Source organism: Bos indicus x Bos taurus, chromosome 26 (genome assembly GCF_003369695.1).
Source record: "Bos indicus x Bos taurus breed Angus x Brahman F1 hybrid chromosome 26, Bos_hybrid_MaternalHap_v2.0, whole genome shotgun sequence".
Taxonomy (NCBI): domain Eukaryota; kingdom Metazoa; phylum Chordata; class Mammalia; order Artiodactyla; family Bovidae; genus Bos; species Bos indicus x Bos taurus.
Window position 1 is genome coordinate 40,275,446 of NC_040101.1, and position 15,444 is coordinate 40,290,889.

General features: G+C 42.2%; 2 protein-coding genes across 2 annotated transcripts in view; one reads left to right on the forward strand and one right to left on the reverse strand.

Moving 5' to 3' along the window:
• The window catches only part of LIPA (lipase A, lysosomal acid type), a 128,903-nt gene that overhangs the window by 39,026 nt on the left and 74,433 nt on the right, over nucleotides 1-15,444 (forward strand). The gene's annotated exons all lie outside the window — the stretch shown is intronic.
• IFIT2 (interferon induced protein with tetratricopeptide repeats 2) lies at nucleotides 6,415-14,311 on the reverse strand. The gene is made up of 2 exons (XM_027528936.1): nucleotides 13,911-14,311; nucleotides 6,415-8,847 (listed from the first exon to the last, which is right to left on the reverse strand). Exons 1-2 carry the CDS (start codon nucleotides 13,913-13,915, stop codon nucleotides 7,461-7,463), a joined length of 1,392 nt encoding a protein of 463 aa, XP_027384737.1. The 5' UTR covers nucleotides 13,916-14,311; the 3' UTR covers nucleotides 6,415-7,460.

Here is a 15,444-nt window from a genome sequence, read left to right on the forward strand (position 1 = left end):
CAAAGCAATCATTCGGTTTTCCCAGCTATAAACTGAGAAATAGTAACACATGTAGTATTGTTGGGTGAGCTGCCTAGCTGATAAATTTAGGTATATATGCTTTGAGCTCTGAAGGAGTGATAATACCCTGAGAGATTTTTTTAAAAATAGAATTTCCTATGATGTAAATATCCATGAAAAAAGATGGAGGATAATTCTCAAGGCTGATTTGAAGATCAAGGAATGTCAGTTGCCTAGGAGAAAGACTCCTTCTATTCTGAAGCTGCAGGAAGCAGAGGTTCTCATGTAACAAGACTGACACTTGTTTGTTTTTTTGCACCAATGGGAGCATCATAGAATACTTCAAGTTCAGAGACTGTGTTATGTCCAGCCAAAGTAACCTGTACCTGGGAAAGTATGTAATTTTGTTGGTTGTCTTCCTTAACAATATGTTACACTGGTAGTGATAAAGCAACATACCTTTATATCTTTTACAGTGTCACCCAGGTAAAAGGGGCTCCTGCATTTGACCCCGTGCTTTAGAGGGCCCCACACACCACAGACACATAAAACGTACATTTTCATTTATTTGCTTTTTTGACTGCATCACACAACTGGACCGCCAGGGAATTCCCAACAAAATGTACATTTCAAAAATAACTCATGGTGTCTCTGTTACTGAGAACCTGGTGCTTAATCCTGGCATAGCCAGACATGAAACCCTAAACATCCAGCCCAGGGAAAATGTGTCTCTATCTTTTGCCTTCTTTGCTCAGAGAGAAAGGAAGTTGTGTCATGAAGGTTTCTGTGTTGTGAGGGTGCTGATTTTAGGGATAGACACTATTTTGAACGATAGAAGTGATCAGAAGTCGTTAGATCAGAGAAAAGGCAAATTTATTGAACTGGCCGAAGGCGTCCTCTCATCCCAACTGCAATCTTACAGTATGAAGTTATTTTCCAGGGTAGTTGTACCAGCTGCCCATTTCTTGTTTCTCTTCTTGTTCTTATCCCTGGCTTATGAAGTGCTCGTGAATAAGCATGGTATTTGCAACAGCTGCATATGGTAGTTAAATAATATTATGCCTGTTAAGAAATTCATAGTGTACTTAGACTTATACACCTGTAGATTTAGACTTACGCATTGAGTCATATTTTCTTCTGCTTTTAAACTCTTCCTTGGTGCCAACTTGCTGATTAATGGTTCCTGAGAATGGATGTTTAAAAATAAAATCAAGTGGGACCAGATTTTCATACCCACACCCTATCCAGAAAATAGAATATAGAATTTCTCCAACATGTCTCTTGAGAGCAAAAGTAATGATGGTAGTTAAAATTCGAATAATAAGAAGGGCACGACACAGTGCCAACAAATTTAGAGGTTAAAAATAGAAGATGTTGAAAGAAAAGCTTACCTTCTTTATGTACATTTATAATAAGGATGGCTTCCCTAGTGGTTCAGATGGTAAAAGGATCTGCCTGCAATGCAGGAGACTCGAGTTCAGTCCTTGGTTTGGGAAAATCCCCTGGAGAAGGGAATGGTTACCTACTCCAGTATTCTTGCCTGGAGAATCCCATGGACAGAGGAACCTGGTGGACTGTAGTCCATGGGGTTGGAAAAGAATTGGACATGGCTGAGCGACTAACTAACAACAAGAATACTCATTCTTTTTTTAAACAGTCATATTGAAACATAATTCACATACCATACAATTCACCCATTTTGGAGAAGACTCTTAACAGTCCCTTGAACTGCAAGGAGATCCAACCAGTCCATCCTAAAGGAAATCAGTCCTGAATATTCATTGGAAGGACTGATACTGAAGCTGAAACTCCAATACTTTGGCCACCTGATGCGAAGAACTGACTCACTGGAAAAGACCCTCATTCTGGGAAAGACCGAAGGCAGGAGGAGAAGGGGACCTCAGAGGATAAGATGGCTGGATAGCATCACCAACTCAATGGACATGAGTTTGAGTAGACTCCGGGAGTTGGTGATGGACAGGGAGGCCTGGTGTGCTGCCGTCTCATGGGGTTGCAAAGATGGACATGACTGAGAGACTGAACTGAAACTATACAATTCAGTATTTTATAGAGCTGTACAACCATAACTATAGTCAATTTTAGAGCATTCTCATTACCCCAGAAAGGATACCTACACTTCATTGCTCTCCCCTCCAGTCTTCCTGGGCTTCCCTGATAGCTCAGATGGTAAAGACTCCACCTGCAATGCAGGAGACCTGGCTTCAATCCCCGGGTTGGGAAGATCCCCTGGAGGAGGGCATTCTTGTTTTCTTGCCTGGAGAATTTCCATGGACAGAGGAGACTGGTAGGCTCCAGTCCATGGGGTCACAAAGAGTGAGACATGACTGAGTGACAAAGCACAGCAACCGGTCCTCCTAGCCCTAGACAATCTACTTCTATCTCTTCACTAAGCTACTTTCTATCTCTTATAATTTGCCGACTCTGGACATTTCATATAAATAGAATCATACAATATGTGACCTTTTGTGAACGGCTTCTTTCATTTTCAGATTTCATCTATGCTGTAGCATGTACAGTACTTTATTTTTCATTGATGAATAATATTTCACTGTGAAGATATACTTTAATACATCAGTTCATCAGTTGATGGGTCCACATTTTGGCTGAGGTGAATAACATTGATATAAACATTCATGTTCAGGTTTATGTATGAATGTATGTTTTCATTTCTCTTTGTATACCTAGGAATAAAATGGCTAGGTCATGTGGTAACTCTATGTTTAACCAACTGAGGGACTACTAAACTGTTTTTCCAAAGGCATTGCACCATTTTTACAGTAAAGGTTTTAGTCGGTCTCCCTCTTTGTTGCCTCCTAAGAAGGTGTAGACTACCAGCAATGAGGCAGCTGTGCTATAAATCATAAGGAAAATTTGCAATTAGACAAATCAAGTTACCTCCTTTCCCAAAAGAGATGATGGGAGAAGTGGTGGGGGAAGGGAGAAGACGGGAGCATATGGTCTCTGGTTGGATCCCACATTTTTCAGGTTGGCATCCCAGGTTGACTGTGCATATAGTAGGGATCCTGACACAGTCCTGTTTATCTTCAGGATTCTCACACTTCCACGCTTCCAGTCGCACCGGACACACATTGTGCACAATTGTGCAGGTCAGTGGACGTGATGGGGAAGAAAGAGGAAAGCGCTGTGAAAAAGGGGGCTGGGGACTGAGGTAACTGTAATTACTAAGTAATTGGCATTACTAAGAACCCAGACCAGGATAAGAGACATTCTCCTCAGTCAGTCCTTGGTATTGGAGGAGAGGGAGATGCACTGAGAGATGTGGTCAAGGGGCAGGGAATTAAAGTAATTCCAATTAATGTGTTTCTGTTTGTTATTCGTGGATAGTGAGATTTCAAGAAACATGAATTATATATGTAATTTTGTTGATTGTTTTCCGATCATTTCTTTCAACTTTAAGTCCTCAAATAAATATTAAGTGTAACATGACATATATCTCTTCTCTACCCTTCCTTCCTTTTTTCTTTTGGGGCTTCTGCTGTAGCAAAGGTTTTGGTGGCATGACTTGCGAGGACGAGGTTACAGATACCCGGTGTGCCTTCTTTAGCACTATACAGGTGCCAGGGTTCCTCTCTCAAGGTCAGTGTGCCTGCCCATCTTACCTTCCACTAAGAACACTCCCAGTTCTTCCCCCCAGGCACCATGCTGCTGCTGCTGCTGCTGCTAAGTCGCTTTAGTCGTGTCCGACTCTGTGTGACCCCATAGACGGCAGCCCACCAGGCTCCTCCGTCCCTGGGATTCTCCAGGAAAGAACACTGGAATGGGTTGCCATTTCCTTCTCCAATGCGTGAAAGTGAAGTCGCTCAGTCCTGTCCGACTCTTAGCGACCCCATGGACTGCAGCCTACCAGGCTCCTCCATCCATGGGATTTTCCAGGCAAGAGTACTAGAGTGGGGTGCCCCTGATAATAAGTTACTCAGGCCAAGTAAGCTAAAACCTTCTTTTGAAATGGTTACTTGTCCAGTCAGTCCAATGGAATGAGTTTACCTTTGCAGCTGATGTGAATTGTATTTTCCATCAGAAGCCTTTTGACAAACAAAGATTTCACCGCTTCATGTTTCTTTCTATTCTTTACTTAACAGGAAAAATTCTCCCACATGTGTTTAGATTGCCTCCAGGATGGGGCCTAAAACAGAACTGGAGATACTTCCTCATTTCTCCTAATCGACATCAGAAAAGGAGAGAGAACAGGGATGGAACACAAGATATAACAAGATCTGCTTCTGTGGAGGGCAGGGTAGGGTGTTTATGTACACAAAGGTACCTCATGGTGGTGTCAGGATGTAAGATAAAGCCCTGGACTCTAAAAGCTGTAGGGAAAAATGTTTGTTCTGATATTCAGTGAAAAGATTGTTGAAAGGTTGCTGCTGCGAGCTATGTGTTACTCTGGGATTTGTGACCTCCAGAGGATTTCGATCTGGGGTCAGAGATGAGGCTTGACTACTTGGAGCTTTTTTGTGTAGCAAAGTTTTATTAAAATATAATAGAGATAGGGAAAGCTTCTGACATAGACATCAGAAGGGGAAAGAAAGAGTGCCCCTTTGCTAGTTTTTAGCAAGGTGTTTTATGTCTGTTAGAAAACTATTAATCAGATAAGAGAGACACCTCAAGGCTGAGGGAGTTTCACCAGGCCCCTCTCCCACAATATGCCTTTTGAGATAGGATGGCCGTAAAAAAAATTGACAGGAATACTGGTTTGTGAAGCTATCATCAGCCCAAGGTGTGAGAAGAGAAAAAAATGTAGTCTTAGGTGGAACCATTTTGCAGAAAGGCAAATTCCAAAACAAATACATGGTTTCATTAACATAGTTTAAGAAAAACCTTTCCATAAGAAAAACGCATTGGTTAGCTCAAAGTGGAACCAAGTGTTGTCAACACAGAATTAAAAGAGGCCTTGTGTGTGTGTGTGTGTGTGTGTGTGTGTGTGTGTGTGTGTTTGTGTGTGTAGAGAAGGAAAAAACTGTCCGCAGCTTGCAGTTTATTTCCTCCTGCCACTTGGGGACCTCTGTCCTTCCTGCCTGTTATCCCCTCAGTGTTAGACCAGTCTGTGTTAGTTGGAACCAGTTCATGCCCAGTGTAACATTGCATTTCTCAGTAGCTGAGTCTGGAAGATTTAAGGTACAGCCAAATTTCAGAAAAACCAGAACACACCTTTATGTTTGATCACATCTAAGTTATTTATTAATTAATGATTTTTCAGGCATCCACACTATGTATATTGAGGATCTCAAGTGCACACTACACTATTTTTAATACAAAAGATATTCACTATACTGTGCATAAAATCTCCAAGACTTATTTATCTACTTGTTGTAAGTTTATACCTTTAAACTACATCTCTCCTATTCCCCCACATCCAGCCCCTGGTAACTACCATCTAAATTTAATTCCAACAGGCAATCATTTTGCAACCCAGAGGGTGATTGATAGTCTCTTGCTGGGTCACCTGACTGTTTTGGTTCACACCAACCTTGATGTCTATCCCTGGTCATTCAGTATTTACCCAGAAAATCCCAATTGCCCCAGGCATACCATGACTTTCATGGTTTCCCTGAAGACTTTCAGGATTAAATGGAGTTTTATATCACCTAATACACAACATTTCTAATGGGGGGAACCTCCATTATTGACGACATTTCCCAGAAACGAGCACTAGGTCCTTCATCACCAAATAATTCCCCTGTCCTGCTGCTTCCCTGTCGTTTTGAATCTGGGCTCATCAAAGCAACTGAGTTCATCAAAGCAAGTCTTTGTGTTGCAAAGACATTTTCTCCATATGATTATAATCTACAATGACAAAGCAGCATTCTTCTCTCCTTCCCTTTGGCCTACTCTTTCCCTCTCCCTACTGGTAAGACATCTTTCCATACACATTTCCCCCCCTTTCTTTTTATTCAAACCTCCATGGACAAATTTAAGAGTCAGAATTTTTTCTCTTTTTTATTTTTTTAATTATGAAAGATTATAACACATCTATAGGAGACTTGGAAAATACAGAACAAGATTACATATAGTTTCACTATATATTACAATTATTTTTCAAGCAGATAAGATTTTTTAGTTGGAGTGTCAATATAAAATTCTCAAAAATTAAAAGAATGAATATACAGAGAATAGAAGCATATAGTAGACCTGAAGAGCACTATAAACCAATTCAAGATATTTTAAAGAAAAGCATTATTTTGGTTTCTAGTGTATTGTACAGAATCTACCTTTTTTACCCTCACTTGCTGTGTTGTGGTTACAGGGAGGACAGAGAAGGGGGAAACCTCCCTGCCTGCTTCCTGAAACACTTGTACTCTGGTCACCTGACCCCACTTCTTCTAGCTATATTCCTTCCAGATTTGATGTTCTCTGCTCTCTCTTTTTAAAAAAAAAAAAAACAAAACACCTCTTTCCTCCCTTCAGTTAATGGGACGCTTGAACTCATGTTGTATAGAGTTTGTATAAACAGTCCTAGATTAAGACTTGTCTGGGGAGGCGAGGCAGAAGGCAGAAAGAAGGGAGAGAGGACCCCCCAGGCCTCCCTAGGCTTCCATCCCCCAGCCTTTGGATGGACACAGCACTCTAGTGTCTGTGCAGGGTGTTGGGAAGGGGAAATTTCTGCTTACCCTTCAGGGTTCTTCTGACTGATCTAATAATTAAATCGATTCAAGACAAATTAACAGGAGAAACTCTAAGTTAATTTCATACATATGGAGGTCTCCTAGTATACAGCCTAAGAAGTGACCAAAGCTGGCAGCTTTTATACCTTTTAGACAAAGAAATAATAAATTCATGAGAAACTGGCAAGGCAAAGAAACTTGGGCTTGGGTACTAATTAGTGGAGAATCTAAGCAGAGCTGATTTATGTAGCCTTCCCAGCCCTCAATTCCCTACCGCCAGTGACAAGGATGTCTCTCTGCCTCCTGGCATAGTGAAGGTACCTTTCTCATGGGAGATTTATTTCCTGCTCTGAGAGAAGGGTCAGACTTTTCTCAAGTAATAACTTCAAAATAATCAATATTCCATTTTGGCATATTTGAGGGAAGCCTGCCCTGAAATGTATCACAGGACCAACCAACAGAAAAACATTGCTGAAAGCGACCACAGTGTTATAGGTGTGAGACATCTGACTACTTTATAGAAACATAGCCATGACATCACCCCACAGAGGGAATGCCAATGTTCCCAAGAGGTCAGTTGGGAAATAGCCCCTTTACTGAGCCCCCGGACCTGCCCCCAGTCCAGTCCCCCTCCCAGAACCCAATTCAGATGTTAACACTGGCCCAGCAGAGTTCCTCCCCAACCTTGATCAAGTACTGTGTGGCCAGAGTCTAAGTCCACGCCTGTGCCAATTGTTAAATATTTTGAATACCAACTTGGTGGAGGGGTTTCAGATCTCTCTAGCAGTAGCCCTGTGGGCACCACATTCCACTTCCTCATTCCTCAGCTAAAGATGCTAAAGGGATGAGGTTTCCAGAGTCCAAACACCTCTCAGAGTTTTCCTCTGCTGGCTGCATGTCTTCATTCAGTTCCTGAAGAAACGCCAAGAGATGCAAAGCCTTAGGATCCGCTCTGTTTTTCGAGAGCTTGATATCGGCAAATCTTTGCAGTTTGTTTTTCATTTTTTCTCCTTCCTTTGATCCCTGGTTTATTTTCACACCCTGTATGAAATGGTGGATGGCCTTGTCTTCACACTTCCTCTGGTACAGCTGAAAGTTGCCATATCGCAGGTGGAGCACTTGTTTGGCTACGGGAGGAAGCTCTTTGCTGAATTCTTTTTGAAAGTAATACTCTGCTTCTTCATACTGACCGACTTGTGCATGGAGGCAGGCGAGATAGGAGCCGATACGGAAGAAATTTCCATTACTCTCATCAGCTCTCTTTAAATGATCTATAGCATGTCTTACTAATTTCTGTAATTCCTCTTTCTCCCCGCCCATTTTCTCTACTTCCAGGACTTTGGCCCTATAGCAGCACCCAATATGGCAATGCAGGTAGATGTTGTTGGGCATGCATTTTAGAGCCTTTCTCAGGAGTTCTATAGCAAGGTCCAAGTCACCTTTTCTTCGATACAGCTTTGCTGCCCCTCGAATCACATCTGTGGCCAATGGGGCTTTTTCCAGAGCTTCTTCAACTAATCTCTCTCCTTCATCTTTTTTATTCATCTTTTGAAGTTTCAGGGCCAGGAGGACTTTGACATACTGGTTGTCAGGATTCAGCTGAATGGCTTGCCTCAAAGGGTTAATGGGGTTCTGAGATGGTGGCTGGTTATCCAGCCGGTAGCTCGCGATGGCCAGTCCAGAGGCGAACTCTGGGTTCTTGGGGTTCTTCTCCAGAGCCTTCTCAAAACACACCTTGGCCCTTTCATTTTGGTTTCTTCCACACTTTAACCGTGTCCACCCTTCTTCACAGTCCAGCTCAGGACTCTCAATTCTGTAGGGGCTGGAAAACTTCTGGCAGACTCGTTTCACTTTGTCTACATAAAGCTGAGCATCTGCGAACCTTCCCAGGTGATAGTAGACCCAGGCGTGGTTTCCCCAGGTGACCAGGCTTCTGACTTCCGCCTGGTCAGCGTGCTCTCGCTGGATCCACTCTTCGGCTTGCCGCAAGCATTCCAGGGCTGCCTGATGCTGGCCTCTGCGGTGTTTTATGAAGGCCTGTATGTTGCACATCGTGGCTTTGAATTCGCTGTTCTGAAACTCAGTCTGGTGACACACTCTGTCTTCAAAATCATCCAAAGAATGTTCTCCCTCTACCAAGTTCCAGGTGAAATGGCTCTTGAGCTGCTGAAGACTATGCTCCAAGGAGTTCTTTGTGGTCTCACTGTGAAGGAAAAACAGAAATGAACATTCTAAGACATAGCACAGGTTTACCCACGAGAAAAGGGGAGCGTGACAAATAGGATTCTCCTTCTCCTTAACAGTGTTAACTCCAATAAAAAAGAAGAGTATCCTTTCCTTGGACTTCACTGATGGTCCAGTGGTAAGCCTCCACACTTCTACTGCAGGGGGCATCTGCAGCCTGATCCCTGGTCAGGGAACTAATCCCATGTTGTGTGTAACGCAGCCAAAAAAGAAAAAAAAAAAAAAGAATATCCTTTCTTTTTTTTTTTTTTCCCCAGTCTTGGTATATGTGTTAAATACACAAGGAAGCAGAAATGGGGTGATCACAGGCAGCAGAAAAATTAGGAAGGGACTTCCCCGGGGGTCCAGTGGTTAAGAATCTGCCTTCCACATTGAAACATGTATAATATCATATAAGAAGCGAATCGCCTGTCCAGGTTCAATGCAGGATACAGCATGCTTGGGGCTGGTGCACTGGGATGACCCATGGTATGGGGAGGGAGGTGGGAGGGGGCTTCAGGATGGGAAACACGTGTACACCCGTGGCGGATTCATTTATGTTGATGTATGGCAAAACCAATACAATATTGTAAAGTAATTAGCCTCCAATTAAAATAAATAAACTTAAATTAAAAAAAAAAAAGAATCTGCCTTCCAATGCAGGGGACACAGGCTTGATCCCTGGTCAGGGAACTAAGAGCCCATGTGCTCTGGGGCAACACAGAGCCCTCAGGTCACAATTAGAGAGAAGCCTGCGTGCTGCACGAAGAGCCCTACCAACACAGTCAACAGTAAAATGAATAAATATTAAAAAAAAAAAAAAAGAATTAGGGAGAGGGCAGTGGGCAGGAATCTGAGTCTGAGGCTAGTCTTTCCTGAAAAAGGGAATTTTTATTAGGAATGCTGGCTCTTGGCTTTCTGCGAGGGTCTCTACATGCATGTGTGCATGCTAAGTCACTTTTATGCTTTGTGACCCTATGGACTGTAGCTCACCAGACTTCTCTGTCCATGGGATTCTCCAGGGAAGAAACCGGAGTCGGTTGGCATGCCCTCCTCCAGGGGATCTTCCCGACCCAGGGATTGAACCTGCGTCTCTTACATCTATTGCATTGGCAGGCAGTTTCTTTCTTTACCACTAGTGACATCTGGGAAGCCCAAGGGTCTCTACAGGAGCAGCCAAATCTTTGGTAACTGATTTCAGGTTTGATTTTATATAGTTTTAAAGAAGTAATAGTCAAAATAGAAAACTTTGGAAAAAAAGAGAATATAGACTGTCAAAATAATAAAAGAACCAAACAAAACCAATTTGATAAAAGCTCCAAAAGTTTGGCTAGACAAAGAAAATCAGTTAAGGATTTACAACAAGCTCACATAATTAGACAGGAAACATGAAGTAATAAAAATAAAAAAAGACAAAGTAGGGAGAACTAAAGAATTTAAAACATCGAAGAGAAAATAGAGTTGAAGTTCAGAAGCACGATAAGGATGTCCTTATTAAAACAATAAAGAACTATAAAACTATACAGTTGAAATTTCAAAGTAAGTGCTAGGTAAGAAGGAAATACAGAAACAAAGAGCCATTCAATGTGTTACTTCTTTGGCAATTCCTTTTCTTAAAATGTTTCACTGATTTGATTTATTAATAATTTTGTACTTGTTTTAATTTTCCTTTGAAATTTAACTTTGACCCTCCTATGGTTTGCTTTTGAAGGAGTTTAGAACAAGTCTTCCCAAAATGTGCCATTTTGGCAAGTGGACTGTTTTGAGTGGAAAGCAATCAAGACCCAGTAGATTCAGTGCAGGAGACATAAGAGACACAGGTTCGATCCCTGGGTCAGGAAGATCCCCTGAATGAGAGCATGGGAACCCACTCCGATATTCTTGCTTGGAGAATCCCATCATGTACAGAGGAGCCTGGTGGGTTACAGTCCATAGGGTGGCAAAGAGTCAGACACTCCTGAAGCAACTATGCACAGACATACACTTTCGTAAAAGAGCAAGCAGGGGGCTACAGGAGTGTCATGGGCAGCTAGCATCTTTCATTATGGGAAATGTTCTTTCTCCTTGAGGGTGCCTTTGCAACTCTTCTGGAAAGATTTTTTTTATTACTTTGTGTTAGTCCACTAAATAAACAAACAAGTAAATAAATAAGCAAAAACCAACCAACAGAAACAGCAATCAAATAAAATCCCTATCTTGAGTAAATTTGGAAAAGAGTACGTTAAAAATCATTCATTACCTAAAATTGTTTTCAATGTTGTCTATGTATTAGGGTCCCTGAAATGTTGTTTATTCTCACTTAAAAATTTTTTCATGATATACATTAATCAGTTCTCATATCAGAAGCTGATATTCTATATATTATGGATTCTGACATAGACAACCAATAGAAATCTGGGAAGTCTTGTTATGTGGCAAGGATCACTTTTGAAATAATCGTCTAAATGGAAGATAATAGTCCTTCATTTTTTCCTACTCTCTATCTTTCACTTTTTATACCTCCCCTCAGTTTGATTAGACCAGGGCCAGGTACCCAGATTCAAGTGGAAGCTGGAAATGGAACTGAGAGGGAGTCAGTGAGTCTTCATACATTAAGAAGAGTTCTGTGCATGCTGGGGTTTGATGGTGGACAAGTTCCGTACAACCTGCTGTAGAGAGAATGACCCAGATACACGTGGAGAAGACTCAGTGACTGGGTCCCCCAAGCTCACCAGTGTCCTAGTCTAGTCTCCTGGGGTCATTAGATCCTGTGCATGGGTTCTCTGCGCCATTCTAGGAACTTTAAATCAGTTCCTGCTCATTTCTGTTACTTGTAACAAATGGAGCTATAATTACCCAAGCAGAATAAACAAAAACTAGGAGGGAAAATGGGTAGGAGTTACTGCTTAGGGAAAAACTCTTCTTTTCAAAGCCTTCTGTCCATGGGGTTCTCCAGGCAAGAACACTGGAGTAGGTTGCCATGCCCTCCTCCAGGGCATCTTCTTGAACCAGGGATCAGGAAGATCTTAGTGAAGATCAGGGTTGTCTGAGGCTGTTGATGTAACACAGGGAATGTGAGCCAGGAGAGAGCCTCACTTGCTATCTGACCTTGTAATGACACCAGCCTCTCCTTGCAAAGTTTATGTCCAATCTGGTCTCTCTTCCTTCTTAGTGAGGTTATGGGAAGATTCTCTTACTTAGCACATGGGTTCTTTAGCTCCTTTCTCATTGTGTACAGGAGCAGAGAGAGTGAATACAGTTGAGATTATCTCTCACATACAATACATATAGTCAAGTCTACATTTACAAGATAAATACATTTAATATATACATGTATGTTAAATTCTTTTGAGTAGTCATTCAAAAGGCATCCAATTTTATTGTGTGGTTTTGAGTTTTTATTTCTACTGGTAAATTAGAACCTGGTCCCAGATCCTTGCATCCTGAACTCAGACTTGTGAGATTTGTGCCCCTGATGCCCCTAGAAATTCCAGGTATTTACACAGCAAACAATTTCTCCCCTTGCTTCTTGTCTGGATGAAAGCCACAGTCCCACTGTCTGCCAGGCTCAGAGCCAGTGCTGCCCCCACATTGTCTTAGAGCAGTACCAGCACCACCAGGGTGGGGTTGGGGGTGGGGGAGCCTATTAGAAACGCACAGGCTTGGATCTCAAGCCAGACCTACCAAGTCAGAGTCTTGGGGTTTGGGGAGGTTAGTATTTGAGCTCAAGTATCAGTCTTTAACAAGCTTTCTGTGAATCTTACTCAGGCTCAAGTTTGAGCCTTACACATTCTCTTACACCACAGGAGCAATGCCCAATAACAATCCCTGTAGCTAAAGAATCAAAGGAAAAGAGAAAATGAACTGATGGGTCAGTATTATTATGGGAAAGATTCTAAGAGAAGGACATGCTAAAATTCTAAGAAACAGGAAGAAAGTTTCTAAAAATTCTGAATTACTATAGAAACTGACATCTGGAAGTATCTCAAACTATTATTTTCTTCCTATCAGGCAGAGGTGCAAACTAGCAGAAAAAATATATTTCCTCTAGGAAGTAAGTACCAGGGCTGGTATCCCTAGATTCTGGAGCTCCTAGGACTGAGGCTTAGCTATCCAGTCTGACTTCTTGACCCTTAAACTGGAGAAAATATAATAGAAAGCTTTCTTCCTACTCACTGTGGGAACTCTTCCTCCCCAGGGAAATCTGATGTTTCTGAAATATGAGAAGATTTTAGAAGTGGGGACTGTTTTCTCCAAGCAGTTTATCTCCAATTCTTATGTCAGGTAGGAGGATGCTAGCCAGTCAGTAGCATTTTGGGGTGAAAATATTTGTTATTTTGCCAGCCTTAATACAAATCTGAGATGCATGAATACATTAAAAATGTTCCACCTTAGCATGAAATGAGGTTGCTACCCTGGGTACATTTTTAACAGTATCTGCTAAAAAGAGACATGTCTCACTGTGGTTATATATATGTTTTCTTTTCCCTTATATTTCTTCTGATTTTTGCTTCATGTATCTTTGCTTCTTTGTTGTTAGGTATCTAATGGTTTATGATTATCTTCTTTGTGAAGTATACCTTTTATCATTAAAAATATTCATTTTTATGAAACAAAGTTGCATTTAAAATAAATGAAAAACATTTAGATCATTAAAAAACAATCTTATTAAAAGCCCCTCACTTATTCCTTTGGATAAGAAACACAGGGCAGTCTACAGGAGCAATTTCTCGAGATGGATCTTTAAGTGAAGCACCTGCCTGCTTTAATCTCTCTCCTTCTGCCCCTCCCTTCCTGCCTCATTGTTCTCCAGCCTCAATTCTCAGCTTCCCGGTGAGAGATCCTGCAGGAAACTTGACGGTGTGAGGCAAAAATAATTTAGGAGTAAACAAGCCAACACCCTAAAGACCTACAGAAGATAGAAGAGTGTAAGGCTGTAATCAAATACTAAGGCAAAACAACCTAGAAATTTGTCTTTTAGGAGCATGGCTATTGACAATTCAGCTTCCACAACAAGAAGGATTAGGCATTTTCACCACAATCAGAGAAGAGAGAGTCTTTTACCTCATGATTGCCGTGCACTTCTCAGCTGTTCTGAAAGACTGCAGTTCGGGCTTCTGCGCTCTTCAGAAATCTTCCTCCTCTGCTTCAGTGGAATGTTAAGAGACTTATATATGAATGCATTACCAGATTCCTTTGCCAAAATAGACTTTAGGAAAGAGAAAATGAAACTGGAAACTGAAATTGACAAGACTCTAAGAGGAAATGAATCTTGGGTGCTAAGGGAGAGCCAAACTGATAGGGTGACTTCCTCCCCCTCCCCCTACAGTTAGTCAGAAGTTCTTTGTGAATTGTTTTGATGTGGTAATATCAGCTGCCATCAACGGAAGCTACCAGCTCCAGGAAAGATGCTTTTACCAAGTACTCTGCCTCATTATTGGAGAAGGCAATGGCAACCCACTCCAGTACTCTTGCCTGGAAAATCCCATGGACGGAGGAGCCTGGTGCTGCACTCCCTGGGGTTGCTGCGAGTTGGACACGACTGAGTGGCTTCGCTTTCACTTTTCACTTTCATCATTGGAGAAGGAAATGGCAACCCACTCCAGTGTTCTTGCCTGGAGAATCCCAGGGACGGGGGAGCCTGGTGGGCTGCCTTCTATGGGGTTGTACAGAGTCGGACACGACTGAAGTGACTTAGCAGCTGCCTCATTATTGGAATGTTAACCCATCTTCACTCTGTCCACTATTAACAGCAAGATGACCTGCTGGCCCCTGTGCATGCTGAGTGTGTGCTAAGTCATTTCAGCCAACTCTTTCCAACCCTATGGACTGTAGCCCGCCAGGCTCCTCTGTCTATGGGGATTCTTCAGGCAAGAATACTGGAGTAGGTTGCCATGCCCTCCTCCAGGGGACCTTCCCGACCCAGGGACCAAACCCACGTCTCTTATGTCTCCTGCATTGGCAGGAGGGTTCTTTACCGCTAGCGCCACTTGGGAAGTCCTGCTGGCCCCTGTGATGAAGTTATGTAACTTCCACAGGGCAGGGGGGGTTTCTTCTATTTTACTCAGTACTGAATCTCCAGTTCCTGAAGTCATGCCTCCTGGCACATGGCAGGCATTCACAAAGTAGTAGCTGAATGAATGAATATGTGATTGGAACTGTGGGCTCTGATGTCAGTCTGTCTGCATTGGAAACCAGGCTCCATTTATATGTGGAAATTACTGAATGTCTCTGTGTTTTAGTTTCTTCCCCTGTGAAATGAAGACACTGCCACGATCTTGTGGTGTTTGTTGTGAGGATCGAATGGCTTCATACATTAGAATAATGCCTGGAACATAATAAGTGTCAGTGTTTATTATAATTAATAACTAAATCATTAACCAAAGAGACCAGGAAGGAAACTTCGGATGTTTACCTTTTCCAGAGCCTTGGTTTGACATTCCATGATCCATCATGGAATGAATCATTAACCAAAGAAAAACAATTCCTAGCATCTCTACACATTCTTGGCTCTCCTGAGCTCCGCAGTTTGAATCCCCGTGGGTCATCTTAGAATTTAGCATCTGCACACTACAATTTGCAGCCAGAGTGGTTTCTT